Raw genomic sequence first — 22,280 nt, forward strand, 5'->3', positions numbered from 1 at the left:
GACCAAGAAAGTGGGTTCTTGCTCTGGGGCTTGTCCTATATAAACTTGGGCTGGTCACTCGGTACACAGCACCTGGTTTCCTCATCTATAAAATGAAGAACTGGAACTAGATGATCCAAAGGTCCCAAATGACACCTGACTCACAGCCCCATGAAACTGAAACACAAGTGGCCATCTCCAGTTGTTCCAGGCAGCCCCAGGCTGGGCTTAAGGGTCTGGGTTCTGGGGTCAGGCTGCCTGGGTTTGAATTCTGGCTGGCCCTTGAACAAGGAAGGTGCTGTCCCTTTCTGTACCCTGCTGTCTTTATCTGAACAATAGGTAATAATAATGTCTACCTGAGAGGGCTGCTTCAGGATGGCCTGAGTGTGAGTGCATAGACAAAGCCCAGCACTTAGAAATGTTTGCTATTTTAGGAGCTTTAGGTATTGATGGAGGAACTGATGAGACGTGGCTAGAAAGCTTCCCTGGAAGGGGTTGAGACAGGAAAATTTGGGAGGAAGCAGGAGGAGGAAGTCTCTCAAATGGGAAAAAGGAAAAGTGTAGCTTCACATGCCCTCATTTAACCCTGATGGCTTATCTGGCTTAACTCCTCTATCAGACAATATGAGATGCCAGAAGGAAGAGTCTGGGAATAAGGCCTTTGAAGCACATGAACCACCTCCAGGGTGGAGTCACTGAGCTAAGGTGAGAAGAGGCAGGAAGGCTGGATGGGTGGGCACCAAGGGCCAAGGTCTCAGCCCTGACTCACTCTCTTGGTTAACTCCAAGGTAAGTTTTAACCAAGGTCACTCCTAGGAAGGAACATCAAGGAAATGCTTAGAGACCCATAGACAAAAGTGCAAAAAGCATGACCACCCTTAAAAGAGAGCAGCATTTCAGGGCAACAAGGCCAAGACTCCCAACTGGGTTTGGACAAGACAAAGCCTATACAGGGATCGGGGAAGGCAATCCACAAAGAAGGTTGCCTTGGGCTTTGTCAAGAAAGGGCCCTGGGTACCCAAGTGTCAGGAAGGGCCACACTAGACAGCCCAGAGTCTGTATATGAGGGGCAAAGAGCTCTCTGCTGAGACCCAAGATGGCCACAGATCCTCTACCCGATGTGCCAAAATAACATGAGATTGATGGTTCCTTTCAGTGAAACTCCAGGGATCAGTGGGACCAAAACCTACCATGACTCAACAGCCCAGGGCATCCCCCACCCCAAGCGGCTTCCCAGTGGGAAGTCAGAGTCTGGGGCAGATGTAAGGAAGGGTAAACAAGCATCTCATTGGCCAACTGCAGCATAAGTGGTCTCAGCAACTGCTGTGGGAGCCTCTGCCCTTTGGGGGAGGGACTAAAGAGGAGGGGACTAGGTTTCTACAGTGAAAAGGGTGGAACTGATGCTGTGATCAGTCATGCCTTCCACGGAGGATGCTTCAAGCTGTGGTACACCAGTGGCCATGGCATCCCCGAGACCCTCCAGTGGAGATGCTACTTCCCAGAGGAAACCAAGTTAGACAAAGAACTTAAGGATGGTTCTCCTATGCCCAGGAAAGACACAGTTTTAGATGGCAGAGAGGGCAGGTGAGGATGCTTCCTTAGTCCTCATATTTAGGAACTTCGTATCCTTCTGCCCTCCCTATCTTCTACTCCAACCCGACATCTGACAGAAAGCACCAATGTTCCAGAATCCATATGCCCTAAAAGCCCTCGGGGAAAAAAGAAAAAGGGCCTCTTTTGCTCCTGCCCAGATGACAGCACAGTAGGATATCTAAGAGTGTAGTACTATATGCTTGTAGTTCTCTATGTACTAATATTTAAAACATGAAGAACTGACTATGTGTCAGGCACAGCTCCAAGAGCTTCCTATATATGAACTCTCTTTAATCCCTACAATAACCCTATTAAGGCATTAATCCCAAAACTCTCCATTTTACAAGAGGAAGAAACAGTGCCCTACAAAGGTTAAATTAACTGGCCCAAGTTCACAAAGCTGGTTACATAAGCCAGGACTCAACCCTAGGAGACTGGCTCTATCACTCACCACACAGCTTCTCCCAATATGACTGCTGGACTGGCCCTTGGTGGGTATCACTGGCCTCTCTCTTCTGCCCCCAGCTATAGTAGCTCCTTTACTCATGTTCTGTCAGCTCATCCGCCTGCTTTGTTCAGAAGCCTGATGGATGCCTGGCCTCCATGAAAATCCCAGCAACAACCAGGGTGAGATTCTCTTGTGGATAACTGAGCAGACTTCTCTCCCATGGGCTTCCTGGAGTGCTTACATTGCCCACATTCTTCTGGTTAAATACAGAAAAACAGTAACCCAGGTAACCTACCCATTATCCAGGGGTCATGGACATCTGCTGACTGCCATGGTCTGCAGACTTCACCTCAAATTCAACTTTTGTAAAAGACCACTTCCTACCATGACTGTCCCATGTCCTGGCACCCTGAGAGCTGACAGCCAAGGTCCTAGTTACAGATGCTATTAAGTAGCTCTATGACCATGAACAATGCGCTATAAAACTGAAGGAGGGGATGAACTATGCTCTTCTAACACAGCTTCTCAACCTACAGATATCTGGGGCCAAAAAAGTCTTTGTTGCAAGGGGGCTGTCCTGTGTGTTGTAGGATTGAGCACCTCCCTTGCTTCTACCTACTAGATGCAATAACGTATCCTCACCTACCTAACCTGTGACAGACAAAAATGTCTCCAAACATTACCAAAGTCCACTGGAGGGCAAAATCACCAATAGTTGAAAACTATGGTTCAAAAGAAGCAGTAACAAAAACAAAACCAAACAAAGAAACTAATAAAACACAGGCTTTGCCCCTGTCAACTTGGGTACAGTGGGAATCCTTGCTCTTTACTATAGATTGGGATCACCCCTCACAAAAGACTGCATGGCCCAAAATGCCAACAGCCCTGCAGTTGAAAGACCTGCTTGAGAAGCAAGCAGAAACAACCACTCCAGTACAAGAAAGCATAGCCTGTGATCTGTGGTGTGCGATATTAAGACTCAGCCAATGAACTCTGGGATCTGATCTGCTCAACCCCCAGCCCCCCACTGCTTTGGAAAGGAAAAGACAGACAACACACAGTGTTGGAAAACAAACCAAACTTGCTGACTGCAAAACTCAACAATGATAATGAGGAACCCATTATCTAGAGTCGTCTTTTAAAGAAGTATCTGAACAAAGGAAGCCAGTTTTCTGGGGTTCCTGAGGTCTTTTAGTACATCAGATCTCCTTACTCTGGCTGCCAGATTTTGAGAAAACTGTTGCAGTTTGTGTTGTTTTGATTCCCCTTGGAAAAGGGCCCCTAACTGCCCTCACCCTCCTCACAGTGCTGGAAAAGTTCAACTTTGAAAAGTGATGTTAAAAAAAAAAAAAAAAAGTTGGCTTTATCTGAGGAGCCTCAAAGGGAATTTTAATTAGTTCAATGGTAAAGAAAAGTGCTTCCCGGAGCTCTCTGAAATAGAAATTTGGTGATACAAAAAAAATGGATGATTAGCAAAAGTTACAAAATATTCCTACCACCATCAACTGCTCCTGAGCAGGGAAGAGACAGTATTAGGATGCTAAGTGGTACATACAAGCTGAACAAACGCAAAACTGTACCTGTCAATGTTAGTTAACTCAGCCAAAACTAATCTCAGTAAGGTTGTGATCAGTACTGACTCCTGTGTGATTAGTGGCACATAGCAGGTGCTCAAGGCATACCCATCAAGGTTCTCTGGAGGTCTCTAACTCCTCACCCCATGGTAAGGCACCCTCTCTTCACTACTAACTTATCTCACCAGACAAGTGAAAGGGGTCTTAGTTTCAGTTTCCCACGTAGTAGCCAGAGGGCTTGGTACCCACAATAAGTTCTCAGAAAACATTAAAACTCTTGTCTATCTTGACTCTTAGGGGCTCTGCTGAATTTTCTGCTTCCAAGATATTCCTCCCACTCTTAAGTCCAGAGTTGACAGCCACCCTTCACTCACACAGAAAGAAGCCCGAATGAGCTATCTATATTCCATAACTGGAGTGAAAATATGTCACCAGTCTGTGCATGTTAAATAATTTGGCCAATGGCTAAAGGCAGGCATGCACACTTCATTTCACTTCCATGGTTAAAACTGATTCTCATTCCCAAGAGGCAAAAACCCTGTATCTTGAATATTAATTATACCTCAATTAATAAAAAGAATCCTCTATCTCTCCACAGACAGAGCATAAAGCCTTGATTGCTGGAAGACAGGAAACACCCTTACCCTCTGCCTTTTTCCCGGTGCCCCCCAGACCCCCCACCTTTTCTCAGCATCAACTTGGGCCTTGACGAAGGAAGAGCCCACTGCCTTTCTCTCTTAATGTCTCCCCATCCACCCATCCCTTCAGCTCAGAACTAGCCATCCCCCAATCTGCCTCTCACCCTCCTCCCCTTCCCACAGCCCTTGCTGAGCTGCTGTCTCCAGGAAGGTCCCCTCCCTCATCCTCACACTCATTGAGTACATCGGTAGCCAGAAACTGTGGCTACAAAGATGAACAGCCAGGATTCTCCCTGTCCTGAGGAAGGAACTGGAACTGAAAACTACCAACTCTGATGCATAGTGGGATGATAAAAATGCCATGATAAGGCAAAAGCACCTAGTGTGAAGAGTGTGGCATTCAAAGGAATGGCCAGGCAAGTCCTCAGGGAGTGAAGATACAGAATATGAAGGAGTCAGGGGGCATTCAGCATGCGGTGTTAAAAGGCTTCGAAATGTTCCAGTCTGGCTCCAGAAAGAGAGTGGAAACAGAGAAACCCTAGGAGGCCTCTGAAGTAAGCCAGACACCGGTTGACAAATGTGTAGCAATCAGAAATGAAAGTCAATGAAATGAGTCCAAAGCTCCCAGCCAGAATGGCCAGAGGGTACTGGTGCCATTAATGCAACCAAGAGAAGAGCTAGTTGCATTTCTGGGCATGCTAAGTGAGGGTGCTGCCAGCATCCAAGAGTGAATGCAGACACAGGCTAGGATGGAGTCCAATACTGTTCCCAGAAGCAGGTGAATGTGGTCAAGAGCATGGGACTCTGGAGCCCAACTGCATGGCTTTAATTCCCAGGTTTTACAAAAAAGCTAGTGACCCTGGACAAGTTACTGTGCCTTCGTTCCTCACCAGTAAAACAGGAATGCTGTCAATAATTGCATCTACTTTGTGAGGTTGTTATGAATGTTAATAAGCTAACAAATGTAAAGAGCTTAAACCAGTGCCTGGTACACAGTAGATGCTGTAAGTATTTGCTCTTGAGTTTCAAAGCATTAATCGGCAAAAGTGAGCAAACGACGCTTACTCTCCTCCTAATGGTACAAAACATTGGGCTTGTCCATCAGGATACAAATTGGAGGCAGGGGGTGGGGGAAGGGAGGCGGGTGACAGTTCTGGGCAGGTGAATCTGTTTTCCATGCCTCAGACCACAACCCAGAATATGTAAGATAATGGGGATTTCAGAAGAGTCCAAATCAAGACCTTTTCAAAAGACTCTAAAATTAAACTCAAGCTTCATCCTTCTTTCCTAAGTCATCCTTGTAGCAGCAACTTGAAAAGATGCTTCCAAAATATTCTGATTCTCTTCCTACTTCCTATCTAATTGCAGCTGGAATCAAACAGCTTTGCTCACCTAAGCCAGGAGGCCAAGCCCCAGGTTCTGACACCTGGTAAGTTAAGGGCCTGACTCTATTCTGCCCCCATTGGTAATTTAGAGGAAATACACCTGTCTCCCCCCTGATACTTCACAGGGTAAAAGGAAGTTGTGAGTGTAGATAAGAGTAATCTACAAGAAAGACATTTCTACATTACTGTGCTTAATCATCACAACTCTATAAAGTGGACAGGACCACTGCTGTCATTCCCCTTTTACCAAGAGAAACCAGGGGCACCTGGATGGCTCAGTCAGTTAAAGCTTCCAACTCTATCTTGGCTCAGGTCATGATGTCAGGCTCCGCACTGAGCGTGGAGCCTGCTGAAGACACAAAAAGAAATCAGCAGGCCAAAGAGGCAAAGTGACTTGCTCAGGTCCTGAGGTTAATAAACCATAAAACAGAGATTAGAACTCATTTCCAGATACCCTGGCTAATAACCTCTCCACTCTGGGACCAAAGAGATGGCCCCCAAACCATTCCATGACACGGTTCAGGTCTTAGCCTCCCTCCCCTGGAGTAGGAGACAATTTGTAAAAGAATTAAAATGTCCTGGTCTGATATTCACGCAACCGAGAAGACCTCCCCTGGATTAATAATCCTCCAGCTTCCTGCTTTAGAATTTGCCAAGGGATGAGTCTTCCCCAAGGGTTAACTCACTTCTTGGGCAGAGAAGCCGAAAGAAGTTGCCAAGATCCTGCCGGCTCACAGACACATTCTTAAATAAACTGCATTAAAGTGCAGAGCAGAGCTACATCCCAGGAATGAGAGAGCAACAGCCGTTTTATAAGCAGAGTAAAACTCAACTAAACCAGCCTCCCGCTGCTTGCTACTCCAGTCTGAGGCTGAGTATGGCCATGTTTTACATGGGGGTTCATGTGTCTCTGCTCTGAAAGCACCATAATGGCAGCCCACCTTTGCTCTCACAATCCCCAGAATGGGTGTAAGAGCAGGTCCCCGCACCGAATTTATGTCAAGACATTCTCCCAAAATTGTGTTCCCTGTAAGACACAGAAGCTTCAAGTATGCAATTGAGCAACGCTGTCATTGCCTCACAGGTCTGGACACCTCTACCTCCGCCTCAGCCCATCCCCTCTTCTCAAGTCCGAGCTGAGGTGCATGGTCAGGTGCCACTCCAGAAATCCCCAGGATTTCAGAAACTCAATACTCCCTAGAGTGATTGCACCTTGGGCCGGGCCCCACCCCCACCCCATATCCCGCAGCACCTAGAGCTTGGTCCCGGCGGGGCCAGAAGCTCTTTCTTATGGAAATGACCTGGCGAGAGACGGGGGGGGGCGGGGGAGAGGGAGAGAGGGAGGGAGGGAGAGGGAGAGAGAGAGAAAAGAGAGAGAATATGAACCTGCCGAGAACTAGGTAGGCAGACCTGTCGGAGCCTAAGGCAGGAATAAGCTCGTTTACATAACAAAAACTTTTCTTAAAAAGACGGTAAAGTGTGTGTGTGTGGGGGGGGGGGGGGGGGGGGGGGAGAGAGATCCTCCTCGAGCAAGTTTTAGGAGCACCAGAAGTATCAACCAAAGTTGGCCCCCTTCTTGGAGGCGGGCCCCGGCCACTCCAGGCCTGGCGGTCCACAGGCCGATCGGTGGGGGATGTACGCCCCTCGCGGGGCCTCAGTTCCGGGCGCCTCAGTTCCGGGGAGGGGGTGCGGCGGGCGGAGTTACTTGGCCCCCGTCCCAACTCCCTCTGGCGGGGGAGGGGGCCTCTCCCCAAGCCCACCTGCGCGAGGCCATGAGGAACGCCGAGGGGAACTGCACGTCCCCCAGACGCGCTCGTTCGGCGCGGGAGCCCCTTGGCAGTCCCACGTGGCAGAGGAGCCTCCCCCACCGCAGCCAAGATTCTCCACACGTGCTCTCGCCGGAACTCCGGCGGCCAAAGGGGGGCTCCACCCACGTGGACTCCGCAGTCTCAGACTACGTGCTGGCTGACCCGCCCCTCCAGCGGAAAAAAAAAAAAAAGAAAAGAAAAGAAAAAAGCGCGAGCGCGCGCAGGGTGTCAGGAAGGCGGAGAGCCGCGCGGAGCGCGAGCCCAGGCGCCTCGCACGCGCGCACACGCCTGCCGGTGCCTAGCGGACGTGGCTCCTCGAGCCCTGGAGTTTCCCGGCAGCCCTGACTTTTTCCGCACCCACGGCCCCGAATGGGGAGGAAGCGGTCCCCCGCAGGGTCAAGACGGAGAGCCCGCGGCCGGCCGGGGACCGCACAACTTTGTCAGAAGCGAGCCAGCCGCCCCTACACGCGCTTGCCTACCTTCTGCACTTGGTCATGGTTGAGCTCCGTGAAGAAGTAGGCGAGCAGATGTGAGGCGATCATCCTGCCGCGGCCCGTCGGCGCCGAGTTGGGAAACCGAGGCTGGAGCGCGTGCGGGGGCGGAGGGCAGCGCGGTCCGACCGCTTTGTATCCGGGCTTGGCGGCCCGGCCGGGAGCAGTGAATCCGGGCGGCACAAAAAGAAGGCGATGGCACGCCTGACAGGAGAGTCTAGGGTCTCCAGAAACAGGTTTTGGGAGTCCGAATTCCCAGAAGGCGCCCAAAAATCACTCCTGGCGACGTGTCGGGGTGGCCCCGCCGCCAAGGCGCTAACTTCACCACAGAATCACCAAAGGCTCAACTTGGGAAGAATCTCAGTCCGGCCTCACTTGGGCGAGCGGGCCTCTCCGGCTCAACACGCGTGCTGCTCTTGCCCACGGATCTTCGCTTGATGACACGGCGGCGCTAGCGGCGGCCCGGGACTCCTGCTCCGGAGTTTCGTGCAACAATGTGGCTTATTGAGGGGCTGCCGGCTCGCGGGCCTCCCGGTCAGTGACGCGCGCACGCCCATTGGCTGCACGGGGAGGGTGTGTGCGCCCACGGGCCGCCCGCCGCCGCGGCGCAGCCAATCCGCGCCCGCGGCCCGCGGGCGCGGCCCCTCCGACACCCGAGCCGGCAAACTGGAGGGGCGCGCCCGGGGCAGGGGGCGGGGCCGGGCGGCAGGGATGGGACGTGTGGTCCGTGGCTAGAGGCTGGGGCGGAAAGGCGCATGAGCCACCGCCGCGTCAGGCTCAGCTATGGGTGGGGGGCGCGTGATCACAGATCCAGAGTGTGGGCCTACTGGAAAGACAGGTCACCCGGCCCGCACGTGCCTTGTTCGGGGAGAGAGACACCTCTGGTATCTCGGGCTCGTGTGAGGGGCCCCCATTGCCGGGTCACATTTCTGAAGCATCTCAGTCCTCACCTGTTGTGGCTCAACAGGGAGCAACGGTGAAGCAAAATGAGGCACCGTAGCTGCTGCTCAGACATCGCAAAACGGATAGGGTGTGTTTTTTACTAACCTCGTTTTACAGATGAGAAGACTGAGGCACGAGCCGTTAAGAGACTTGCCCAAAGTCAGACAGCTAGTAAGTGGCAGATGCAGGAAGGAACCCACACCCGCCTGACTTTGAGGCCCAATTCTCTTCCCTAGTTTCCTATCCTACCTCTCTAAGGGGCCTGGGGAAGGAGAAAGCAGGAAAGGAGCTTTATCTGCATCTGTGGGACGGACGTGTGGGTGAAACTGGGTGGGTGATTCGTGTGTAACCGAATGCGTGTGTGGGGCGGGATGGGGTGGCTTACAGATGCTGAGAGGAGTGGGAGGTCATATACGCGGTGGCAGCTAGTGAGAATGAAATATAGACTGCTGCAGACAGCAGATTGGTGCTTGTGGAGAATAGCGAGCCTGGGGTTGGAGAGGTAGCAAGGGAGGGGAGATGAAGGGCTTCCGTGTTGTACTGAGGAGTTTCTCCTTCTCCCAAAGAGTGGGGTGCTATCTGCAAAGTATGTATTATTGTAGTATTATGTAGGTAATAAATGTTCATGGTTGGAATACAGAGACAGAAATAACAAAAACATCCATGATCCATCCTCTCAGCAAAACTTCTTAAAAGCTATGTACCCTTGCCAACTTCAGGCCTGGGTCCCAAACTGCTTTTGTCATTCTCATCATAAGGACCTACATGTTGCCAAATCCTGTGTTCTTATCTCACTTCTACCCTTGTCTTACTGCACTTCTTGTGATACCTGTGCATAGTTGACCACATCCGCCAGATATCTGGACACACCTTCCTCTGTGGGAGTTCAGGAAGCTCCGCCCTCCTGGTGTTCCTCCAGCTCCTCAGACCCTGTTTTCTCTACTGGTGAATGCTGGAATATTCCAGGGCTGTCCTCCACCCTCTGATCTGGTTTTGCTCTCTCCCGGGGTGATCCCTCCCAGCCTCATGACTGTTACATTATCTACATGCTGGTAACTCACAGATATAAATCTATAGCTCTCCAGGAGCTCCAGACATTTCTCCAACAACCATTTGTCACCTCCACTGAATGACTTACATCTCACACTTAACATGTCCAAAGCCAAACGCAACTATTTTCCCCTAATCTATGCCTTTCCCAGTTGTCTCAGCAAATGACATCACCATCCACCCTAAGTCATCCTTAATTCCTTCCTGCCACTCACCCTCATATCCAGTCAGTCCATCAGCAAGCAGTCAGTCTGACCCATAAAATAAACCCTGTAATTGATCGCTTCTCTCCATGTCCTTGGATACCTCCTAGCCAAGCCATCAACAACCCAGCCAGTGCCAACACTACATCAGCCAATTTTGTCGCAGCTTCCATTTATGCCTGCCTCCATCATGACCCCTACACAGTCTTCTTACTCAGGGACCAGAGTGACCTGTTTAAAAGATAAACCATTCTGTGTCTCTCCCTCCCTGGCTCAAAGCCATCTAATAGATTCTAACCCTAGAATAAAATTCAAAATCCTGACAATGGTATGATATAGCCCCAGGCTCCCTTTTCACCCCATCCCATGATACTTTCCCCAGCACACTGCCTGGCATTCACACGGGCATGTTGTCCTCAAAAATGCCAAACTCTTTTCCCATCCAAGGGCCTTTACTCTTTGTTTTTCTTCTATCTGGAATATCCTTCTCCAGATCTGTGTTTAGCTGACTCTTGCTCCTCATTGAAGTTCAGCTTAAATATCACCTCTTCAGAGGACTTTCTCCTGACCAGTTTATCTCAAGTGGTTCCCCCAGTCACACTCACATGGTCCTGATGGATTTCCTATTGATTTTCTGTGTGTTCTTTCTTTCCTAACTAGACAGTGAGCTGTTAGAAGGCAAGACCTGTATCTATGTTGTTCCCTCATATCTGCAGTGCCTAGAATGGTTCCCAGCACATGGTGGGCACACAATAAATATTTGTTGAATATCTAAATGAATAGAAGAAATTTTAGAAATAACCATTGTTCATGTTTTATATAACAGTACACACATGCATACACAGAAAGAGTTTATAGTTTTAAATATTTATTTGTCTAATCTTTTCTACCTCTAGATCTTTCCTAGTTCACACACCCAACATCTCTCACCTGACTGAAACAGCTTCATAACTGGGCTTCCCTCTTTAGATATAGAAATACCAAAAAAAAAAACAAAAAAAAACAAAAAAAAAACAAAAAAAAAAAAAACCAACAACATAGGTTTAGACATCCAACAAAGCTTCATAGAGAAGTGATGTGATCAGATTTGCTTTTTTAGGCCAATAACTGTCCTCCATGTGGGGGCCATGGGGGAGGAGGTTAGAGACCAGAGGCAGAAAGAGCCCTAAGCTGTAAGGTAGGACCAGGGCCTGAACCAAGGTGGGAGTGATACAAGGTAACAGGCTACAGGTTTAGATGTTTTAAAGTCTGAGGTAGAATTGATGCCTTTGGCTAGAAGTGGAGGATAAAGAGGAGGATGCCTGCTACCTGGAAATACGTGGAAACCCAATAGTCCAGTGTTATAAAACCTGTTAGCCCCAGACAAGTGGGACTAAACCCAGTGGGTCAAGTCAGCTCTGATCCCTTCTCTATACACTAACTTCAGAGCCTCTTCTCAACTCCCCTCTCTGGTCCCACTTCATGTGGACCAGGTAATAATCACAGGGTGTCTCAAATACAAACTATCTCTTCTGAAGCCCACAATCCCAGGAGGTAGTTAGAGTAGGTATTGTTATAAGCCACAATTTATACATGACAAACTAATGGTGGTTTTCTCACAAGGCTAAGACTTGTGTCTTTGACTTTCCTAGCTCCAAAATCCATGCCTTGAGTTTATGATTTATTGACTCTCAGACCCCTCTCTCTCTTTCTCTCTCTCCCCTTCTCATGCACACAGACACACACATACACTCACAGACATTTTAGAATAATGAGATATCCATTAATTTACACTCCACAGCTCCAAGAGAGAAATCAATCAGCAAATATTTATTAAGCAAACCCTTACAATGTTCAGGACAGTCTGTTTGATGCTGTAATAAATATAAAAGAAACACAAGACATGGTCCTTGCCCCTGAGGGATTAATTGTTTAATCAGAGATATAAAACCAACACATAAAACAATTAGTGCAGAATGGAAAGGTTGATTGCTGAGAGCTAAACATGTATGTGTTTCTATATGAGTTTCAGAAGAGGAAGAGACAGAGCTGCAATACAGAGACAGAGTCAGCCAAGGGTGGTATGATGGACACAAATGTCAGCTTTTATATCAGGCCTCACATAGGACTGACCCGAGCCTGGCCATCAGCCTTTAGGGAGCCGTCCTGGGAAGGGACCTCTTCGCCAAAAGATCTCTATCTCCCAAATATTTCTTTTTCTTATTAGGATTTATCAAGTTTGCAGCAAGTTATAAGTGATGAGGTTATGCAGAGGATTTTAAGACTGAGGGTGGTCCTTCCCTGAATGTAAATACTTGGAACCTTGCATTGTGTTGTCTTTAACTTTGGGCCCTAATTATTTCCATAATCGCTTGTGTTTCATAGTTCATAGTTTCGTAGTTATAATGTATGAATTTGGGAGATTAGGGAAAAAAGGCATTGAAAGCAGTTAAAACAGAAAAATGTAAGCCACAAGATACACAACTACCTCATTTTATCAGTCAGATTTACAAAAAGAACCTAGTCAAGCTAGTTTAAGCAGAAAAATAGTTAACTGATGTATATTTAGCCCCTTTCAGGATCTTCTGGAGGGCCAGAGAATCAAGCTCTTAACATTCAAGAGTGATGCCCAAATTATATCATCAGACTCTGCTAGTGGAAATGTTCTTGCTCTGGCCACTGGGCTCAGGCATCTCTGCCCACACTCCTGATGCTGGGCACAGGATTAGCCAGGACAGGCCACAGCCATCTTTGACAATTGAATGTCTGTCCCTCAGCATCCTTGCTAGAAGGAATTCTGCACAGCACCTCCTTTCTGGTGCAATTTGCATCCAAATTGACATCTTGCAGCTGGTTGTCAGAGCTTGCTGCAAGGGAAGCTGGGAAAGCAGCCCTGAGGGTCAGGAATCTTAACTTTGAGAAAAGGGCTGGATGGGCCCAAAACTTTATAAACATCCACCACACCCAGCAGTCACTGAATATGCTACATGATAGAGTTTAGAGGACCCTTCGAGAAATTGGCTTCCTAAAAGTCCAAAATATATCAAAACAATTAAAAAATGGAACATCTGTACTGGACGGGAGTTAAACTAGACAGAAAATAGGTAGTAGGCCAAATGGCACCAGGAAAACAATTATAAATAAATTGACATGTGCTGGATAATTCACCCTCTCCACACACATTCTGCAACTCAGTCCCTGCCCACAGATGTATTCAGTGTCCCAGCAAATAAGGAAAATAGGAAATATTGCCAGGAGGCCTCCCTCCAGTGCCATCCCAAACATGAGAGCTATGGAGTCTGATGCTCTCATCTTGAAAGCCATAGAGCTATATATCCCCCAAACAGTTTGAGAAGAGCATGGGGACATGCTGAGGCTCGCATGACAACACTATGTGGCCTTGGACCTTTCTGAGTCCCAGTTTCCTCATATGCAAAGTGGAAATCAAGAGATAGAATATGCAAAGACTCTAGTTCAGAAACTGATACACAGCAGATCCTGAATACCAGTTTCTTAAACACATCACTCATAATAATCAAGTCTTCTACGCAAGAAGAGTTCAATGATTAAAAAAATCCCAGGGGCGGGGCACCAGGGTGGCTCAGTCAGTTGAGTGTCTGACTTTGGCTCAGGTCATGATCTCACAGTTTGTGAGTTCAAGCCCCGCATTGGCCTCTGTGCTGACAGCTCAGAGTCTGGAGCCTGCTTCGAATTCTGTGTCTCCCTCTCTCTGCTCCTTCCCCGCTCATGCTCTGTCTCTCTCTCTCTCTCGCTCTCTCTCTCTGTCTCTCAAAAATGAATAAACGTTAAAATAAATAAATAAATAAATAAATAAAAAAATAAATATTCCAGAGGCACCTGGGTGGCTCAGTTGGTTAAGCATCCAACTTCGGCTCAGGTCATGATCTCATGTTTTATGAGTTCGAGCCCCACATCAGGCTCTGCCTGGACAGTGGGATTCTCGCTCTCCCTCTCTCTCTCTGCCCCTCTACCCCTCCTCTCTCTCTCTTTCTATCTCTCTCAAAATAAATAAGTAAATAAGTATTTTAAAGTAAATAAGTAAATATTTTTAAAAATAAACAAACAAACATTAAAAAAACAAATCCAGACGTCAAGAATAGTGAATGCAGAGTCTCTGGGACATGGGAGAGATTGGTTTGTTCCAAATGGTATGTAGCACTCTAGTCTAAAGAGCTGATCTCAGTGGGGAATGACAGGAGGAAAGTTGGGCAGGTAGGCAAGGAGGGTTCAACAAAAAGGAAAATATTAGAATCCTGTTGGCACTCAGTCAGAGCACCTGGCCTAGAAGCAACATGGAGGACAGACAGATGGTGAGGAGTGAGACCAGAGTCCTGAGGAAAGATGCTGAAAGCCTCTACGCTGTTTATGGCAAAAGGTTGGGGAAGTGAAAGAAGTGAGAAAAGTAAGAGGTAGCTCAAATAGAACATGAGAGATAACTGAATGCAAGGGGTGGGGACAAGAAAGACTCTAAAATGGCGATTCTCACTCTTGGCTGTTCTCTGGAAGAATGGTATGCTGAGGGGTGGGGGCCGTTGGCCCTGGGGACAGACAACAAGGGGTACCTTGCTGTAGAGAGTGTATAAATAATAATAAACCTTTAGCCTGTCTGGGTTTTTATTATCTCCATGGGCTGGCAATTCTAAACAATGGCAGTGACAAAGTATGCCTTCCTGATTACAGCTAACCTCCCTCCCTGCAACCCCTCTTCCTGCCCTTATATATCCACTCTATTGGAGTCATCTGGAAAGCTTTTACAAATCCTGATGCCATATAAACAATCAACAGATGTTAATGGCAACTTTTCCTCTGTCGTAATAGTAAACAAAAAGGCAAAAAGTCTAGGAGTTAAAATTACAAGGAATTCAGGATGCCTAGAACAGGTAGGGAGGCTTAATGTTGCTTCCCTGGATTTCAATTCCTCTGGTAAACTTGTAGCCTTTAAATGTGATCCAACTGAAAGTAATGGATTTTAAAAAAATAAACAGGCTGATTCTAGCATCATATGGAAACATAAACAAAACTATCCTCCAAATTCTGGAAACCACAGGAAGAAGCTTGTTCATTTGCTTTTTTAATGTCAGAGTAGTGAAGTCCTTCCTGAGAAAGGCTGAAAATCTAAATGTCATGAGCGAAAAGACCCATAAAAGGGTATCTATTGAGTAAAGTCAAAAGACAACCAAGACAAAAATACATATCAGATACAAAAGGCTTATTTTTCTACTGTATAAAGAGCTTCTTCAAATTAATAAGAAAAAGAAATAAAAATTTTAAAAAAAAAAAACCTTTGGGTAAAGAATACAGACAGAGTTCACAGTAAAGGAATACATGGCTATTTGACATATGAAAAAAGTATAAACTTCACTCCAAATGGTGAAAATACACAGTTAAAACATACTGCTAGACCATTTTTCACCCATCAGCCTGGCAAAAATCAAATAATGATAATACACCTTACCATGAGGAAAGAGATGCTGTTTCACCCAGCACATTATTAATGGAAAAACACAGCCTCCATAAGGTCTGCTTGACACTCTCCAACTGCAAGTACACCTGCCCATTGACCCTGAGAGCCCATTTTTCTTACAACTATACCTACACATGCTGTGTAAGGTTATTCACTGGGGCATCATTTGTCAAAACAAGACTGGGACCAACTTAAATCCTATCATTTGAAGACTGGTTAAGTAGAGTAAAGCACATCCAGATAATAGAATAACTTGGCTGCACATTAAGAAAAGAAAAAGATACTCCCTAAGTATTAAAACGGAATAATCTGTAAGATACAGTTAAGTCAAAATGGAAGATGTAGAAAAGTGTGCATACAAAGTCCTTTCAGATAAAAAGGAATAGGAAATAAAATAAACATATTATCTGTGTTAGTTCTAAACTATCCTCTAGGTAGAGGAACTGAATGACTGGAAGACAAGCATGGGAGAAGACTGTATTGTGTAGTAGTCATCTGTACCGGGTACAAGTATTCACAAAAAAATGGGATGAAGTTAAGAAAAGAATCTACTGGGAAACTAAAGGGACCCCATGAGGGGCACCTGGGTGGCTCAGTTGGTTGCATGTCCTATTCTTGATCTCGGTGCAGGTCATGATCTCTTGGGTTCGTGGGATGGAGCCCCATATCAGCCTCTATGCTGACAGTGTAGAGCCTGCTTGGGATTCTCTGTCTCTGCCTCTCTCTCTCTCTCAAAATAAATACATAAACCTTAAAAAAAAATAAAATAAAGGGACATCATGAAAAACTGCTTTTTTTTCTCCTTTTCCTGATTCTGTTCTTCCTAGGACCTGCACCCCTGCCTTACACACACCTTATGAAACAGGTAATGTATGTCCTCCTTGTAAACATCAAAGGGTTAATGATTTCTTTGGAGGCTTCCAGCACAATAGATAACATCTAAGGAGTGACCAGGCAGGGTTGTCAGGAACATTTTCCTAGACCACTGACTCACCAAGACCCCTGGCTCCAGAGCATAAGTGACTTATGGAGGACACCTAAATACTCATCTGTGTCCCTGGATGCCTGAGAAGACACACGAACTGGACCACAGTCCTCAATAAAAACCCCAGACCCAAAGCAGAGATGAGCCTCACTCTCCTTTCTGAGTCTCCCAGATGTCCTGTCTGCATCAGCTCTCTCTATGTATTCAATAAACTCTGCTCTCACTTCCTCTTGGCTTGAGTTTGATTTCTATCCTGCATGAAGCCGAGGACCCTCTTGGCTGGTTCTGTGAGACTGCACTCTAGGTCCTCAGACCCAACCAGCCTGCATCAAAGTCAGAACAACAGAGTAAAAATGACATGGGGTGAGACACCTGAACCCACCAAAAAATTAAAAATTTTAACTTAAAAAAATAATGCCCAGGCCACACCCTAGTCCAATTATATCAGGATGTCCAGGGGTGGCACCCAGGCATCAGTATTTTTTAAAGCTCCCTAGGTGATTCCAATGTGCAGCCAATCGCAAAAACCATGACTGCATCGTGGCTCTGGGTATTTTAGTCTCAGTGCTTGGAACATCTCCTGAACCTATATCAGTTTTGCATCTAAATCTGACTCCTCCACCTACTAAGCACTATCTCTTTGCACTTACTTCTCTGATCTTTTTATCTGTTCCTTCCTGGCCCCATGGTATCTGGTCCTTATCTTTATAGATGCCTCATTTCTTCCCCTCTAGACAGTAGGAGCTCAGTTTTCTTCTTATCAACTTGCCAAAACCCAATTAAATTCCTAACCTCCTGTCACTTCAGTGATGGGAAATGTATTACTTTTAAGAGAGCCCTTGTCCCAGCAGGAATGAGTGAGGGCCCTACCTCTCTCTCTGCCAGTTGGATGGTTTCAGGTGCAAGGAACAGAACACTCTGACTCCAACAAAAACATATTTGTTGGTCAAATGAAAAGCCACCCCAATGGTGGACTGGACTCCTGGCTGGGTGCATCAAGGCTCTGGCCATACTTCTCTGAGAATCTCTTGGCTCTGCCTCCTTCCTGAGTTGGCTTCATCTTCATGCTGGTAGTAAGACGGCTACAAACATGTCCGGGTTTCAGCCACAAACTACAAGATCCAGAGAAAGGGAAAGGGACTATCTCCTCTTGGGTCTTTTTTGTAAGGAAGAAAACATTTCCTCAACCCACCACCCTCAGCAGCTTTCCTTCCCCCAATCTCATTAGCCAAATGGTCACATACCCATTTTTTTTTAAGTTTATTTATTTGGGGAGAGAGAGCATAAGCAGAGGAGGGACAGAAAGAAGGAGAGAGAGAATCTCAAGCAGGCTCTGTGCTAACAGTGGGGCTTGATCCCACAAACTAAGATCGTGACTGGAGCCGAAACCAAGAGTCAGATGCTTAACCAAATGAGCCATCCAGGCGCCTGGTCACACACCCACTCTTACACTAGTTATCTAGAAAGAAGAATAGGATTATCATGGTTGGCTCACACCAGTGGTTCTCAGTTAGGGGTGGTTTTTCCTCCCAGGAGATATTTGACAAGGTCTGGAGACACTTTTGCTTGTATCAACTGTAGTCAAGGTGCTACTGGCAGAAATGCTGCTCGACATCCTATAACACGCACGACAGCCCTCACAACAAAGAATTACCAGGCTCAAATGTCAGTATTGCCAGGACTGAAACAGCCTGGCTGAGACTAATCAGGGCCCAGCCCTAGAGCTGAGGATGGGGTCCCCTTCCCTTAGTTATTTGATGGCTCACAAACAATATCAGGGGTTTTTTTAGGGAGAAGAAAGGATGTGCTAGGCAGCTAACAATCTTCCTTACATTGCTGCTTCATAGGTATTGGGGTCGAGCATAGATTTCCTGCATTATATTAGCTTCAGGTGCACAACATAATGATTCAATATTTGTGTATATTGCAAAAAAAAATGATCATCACAATAAGTTTAGCTAACACCCACCACCACACACAATTTCTTCCCTTGTGATGAGATCCACTCTCTTAGCAACTTTCAAAATATAATACAATATTATTAACTATTTCACCATGCTGTTTATTACATCCTCATGATATTTATTTTATAACTGGAAGTCTGTACCTTTTGACTTTCTTCACCCTTTTCACCCACTGCCATATACCCCTAACATTCTTAATTTAATATGCATGTTTCTGCAGAACTAGAAGGCTAGGCACTCAAAATGGCCACAGGATACTTGCTCACTGGCCAATGGAAGAACATTCTAAATGAACTTTTCTAAATCTTTTCAGATGGATTTTAGCAATCAGGAAAAATGTGAGGCTGGCTGCTCCCTTTCACAACATTGGTTGGTATCTGAAGGAGACATGGGAGTTCAGGGAGTCAAGATTAAAGTATCAGCTAAAATATCCAGAAGAACAATATATCCCTGTTCTTTGTTTTTTGATGAAACAATTATTTATCCAATATCTCTTTGGCCTGAAAACAAAACCATTAATTACAAAGACCAACTTTTTAGAGCAAAGAACAGGGTTGACATGCCATTCCAAGAACCGTATATATGTGTGTAGATTTCTGATTACTAAGCCTCTGGAAATATATTGAGAACTAACTCATGCCCATGGAATGGGCACAGACTTCTGGTGTCATCAGGACTCAGCCACCCTCCAGTGGACAGCAGCAGGTCTGCACGCGAACATAACTATCCCAGAGTTCTCTTCTGAAATTTAAAGTCAGGTTAATTCACCCTATGGCTCATATCCCTATAAGTTAGTCACTACCTGTGGTAATCATTAAGTCTAGCCACCCAATATTTCTAGTTCTCCCTCTAAGTCCATGGTAGGATGGACTTGCACAATCCTGTCCCTTTAAATTTAGATGTGGTCACGTGACTTGCTTTGGTCAATGAAAACTCCAGCAAGCGCACACACAAAAGAATTGAGCTTTGGCTATCATGGAAGCACAGACACACAGCCTCCGTCATCCTGGATCCCTAAATGAGGATGACATGGAGCAGATTCCACATCAACCTATAATGGACAAGTAGTATAAGCAAGAAATAACCTTTGTAGCTTTCAGCCGCTTAGATTTGGGGTCATTTGTTGAAGCAGGATAGCCTATTGTATACTGACTGATACAATTCCCCACATGTTGACCCCTGTCCAGTCATTTGTGTCCTCCATCTCCTCCCTGTATTTCTCGAACCAAACTTTCTATTTCTCTTTTCACATCCCAACACATCGTGCCTTCTGGAGCCCCAGATTTGCACCAAACAAATTACCCTGCATCCTTAGCTTCTCCACAGAGTGTGCCCTTCACCTCTGGGCCTTACCTGAACCCTGGCTCTCCTCTAGAGGCCTCTCTTCTCCCACACCTCAGACCTGAGGGTTGGGAGGTGATATTGGTATTCCCAGTGTCAATTCTGCTTTTATCCTTAAGCAAAAGGTCCATTCCTGTAAGACTCATGGCCACCAGCTGGATCACCCCAGGCCTTTTCACATTTCATTGTGAAATTCACATCCTGGTCACTCCTCCTCTTTCACTGCCCTTTTGGGTGCCTGGATCATAGTTTTCCTCTCTTCTCCAAGTCCTACAGAATCCTGGGAGACTTCAGTGACCCTAGGGACAATTACAAAATGCCCTAGCCTCACCAGCTTCCTGACTTTTCCAAGTCCAGTGGTCTCCACCCTCTTTGTGCTCTGAGGTTACATCCTAAACCTTGTCACCACTGAGAACTGCTTCCGTTCTGCAGTCAAAGCTGTGATGGCCACAGTGGAGGGACAGTGAGGTGGCTCAGGAGGTTGAACTGCACTGGATCCGAAGCAACCTTCCACTTCCCAAACAATGTCCTAGAGCAGAGGTTCTCAAAATTTAATGATTTAGTCTAATCACCTGGGGATCCTGTGAAAAGTCAGACTCTGATTAAGCGGATCTGGTGTCAGACCTGAGTTTCTGCATTTCTGACTAGCTGCCAGGCAATGGCCATGCCCCTGGACCTCACTGTGAGTCACATGAGTGAAGTGTCCATGAGATGTGGCTGCCCTGTGCTTCCTAATCTTCCTCTGAGAAGAGCCCACCACTGCCTCTCCGAGCTCTCTTCAGTCCCCTCGGAACCCACCCAACAACCCGAGCCCTGTCTCAGGGAGTCCACGCAACTATGAGTTCTGCCTGGAGTCTTACATTTTGACTTTTAAGTTTTTAAAGGATCTCAGATGCAAATGGTTCACTGATCTTCACTGCATAGCACACTCTCATCAGCCCATTAAACGCCCCTCTACTCGTGGTTTATTTCTTTTTGTTTTCATTTTTTGTAACCCTTCAACCTTGATACTGATTTCTTTTTCCTCCCCAACCCTTGTCATAAGTCAGCACTCTAATATGTTTGACATAGGTCCTTAAATATGCATGCATTCAACCTTGTAAAATGAGTCTTGTATGCCTATGTTTTTAAATCACAAAAATGATAAGCAACTTATCAAAAAAAGAGAGAAAGAAACAGGAAAAAAATAAAATAAAAGAGCTTCCTATACGGTCTTATGGTGTGGCTTCTCCTGAGGAGGTGGCTGACATTTATGTCCCTCTTATTTATATAGGAAAATAAAGCATCCCTTATTATTTGAACCAGCCCCAGTTCTTGCAACCAAAATAACCTAAGGAACACCTTACTTCATGGGGTGGTTGTGAGGCTTAACTGAGAACAAAATGTGGCATCTAGACTTCCCAGGCCCATTGCCCCTTAATGTCAGAACCTCTTTTGTTATAGTTGGCAATGGACTAAATAAAGAATGATTTAGGCCAGGATTAAGGATTCAGTCTCCATATGGCCCAGTTAGTTTTGCCAGATATGAATAACACCCCTAACACTAGCCTAAAATATTGTTGCAACCCCTTTGACATAAAGATAGAAGTAAAAAGGCTTAAAACACGCAGCCAGACTTGATTAGACAGACAGACCCCAGTGGGCAAAGTAAAAAGCCCAGAAACAGACCCAGAGACATCGAAGGGTTTAGAATATGCTAAGGGTGGTTTTTCAAATTAGCAAGGAAAAGATGGATTAACTAGTAAATGTTCAACATCAGGGTGACCATCTGGGCAGACAAATTAATTTGGATTCTTATCTTACTGCTTATAACAAAATAAATTCCAGATGAAGCAAAGATTTATATGTTAAAAAATTAAATTATTAGAAAAAAATCTTGGGAAAATTTTTGTGATAATCACCAATTAAAGCTTAAAAGCATCACACAAAAACCCAGATACCTCAAAAGAAAGATGAATTTAGGTACATTAAAAAAATTTTAATTCCTCAAGACAAACCCACCATAAATAAACTACCTTAGAACATAAATAATAAATCACAAATCAATAAGAAAAAGACCATCCTCCTATTTGAAAAAAAAAAGGAGGGGGCAAGAATCTGAAGAGTTCATAGAAAAAAATACATAAGTGCTCTAAATATATGAAAAAATACTTGAGATCACTTACAAAAAGAAAAATGATAATCACAATGGCAATGCATTCTTCAACTCACAGACTGACAACATTGCAAGATTTAGAAACTAAGCTGACAAAGATGTATGGAAAGAGGTGTCTTCACCAATTTCTCCAGAGGATCATTTGAAAACCTTTATCAAATTAAAAATGTCCTTTGACTTTTAGGAATGTGTTCACAAATATACTTGAATATATGTGACATCATATGTGTATTTTATTAATGTAAATTATGATTTGTCCAA

At 45.7% G+C, this 22,280-nt stretch overlaps 1 protein-coding gene across 3 annotated transcripts in view; it reads right to left on the reverse strand.

Annotated features, from left to right (window-relative positions):
• Positions 1 to 8,431, reverse strand: part of HK2 (hexokinase 2) — a 62,124-nt gene extending 53,693 nt beyond the window's left edge. For 2 of the 3 annotated variants that reach the window (XM_060656679.3, XM_078444630.2), the window contains exon 1: positions 7,904 to 8,431. In XM_060656679.3, the coding sequence (XP_060512662.1) occupies positions 7,904 to 7,966 (63 nt within the window). In that variant the 5' untranslated portion in view covers positions 7,967 to 8,431. Of the gene's footprint in view, positions 1 to 7,376; positions 7,519 to 7,903 lie in introns of those variants that run through there. The other variant, XM_060656689.3, reaches the window with a different exon arrangement.
• Between the last annotated feature and the right edge of the window lie 13,849 nt (positions 8,432 to 22,280).

The sequence above is a fragment of the Panthera onca genome, chromosome A3 (assembly GCF_046562875.1).
Source record: "Panthera onca isolate mPanOnc1 chromosome A3, mPanOnc1 haplotype 2, whole genome shotgun sequence".
Lineage (NCBI taxonomy): Eukaryota > Metazoa > Chordata > Mammalia > Carnivora > Felidae > Panthera > Panthera onca.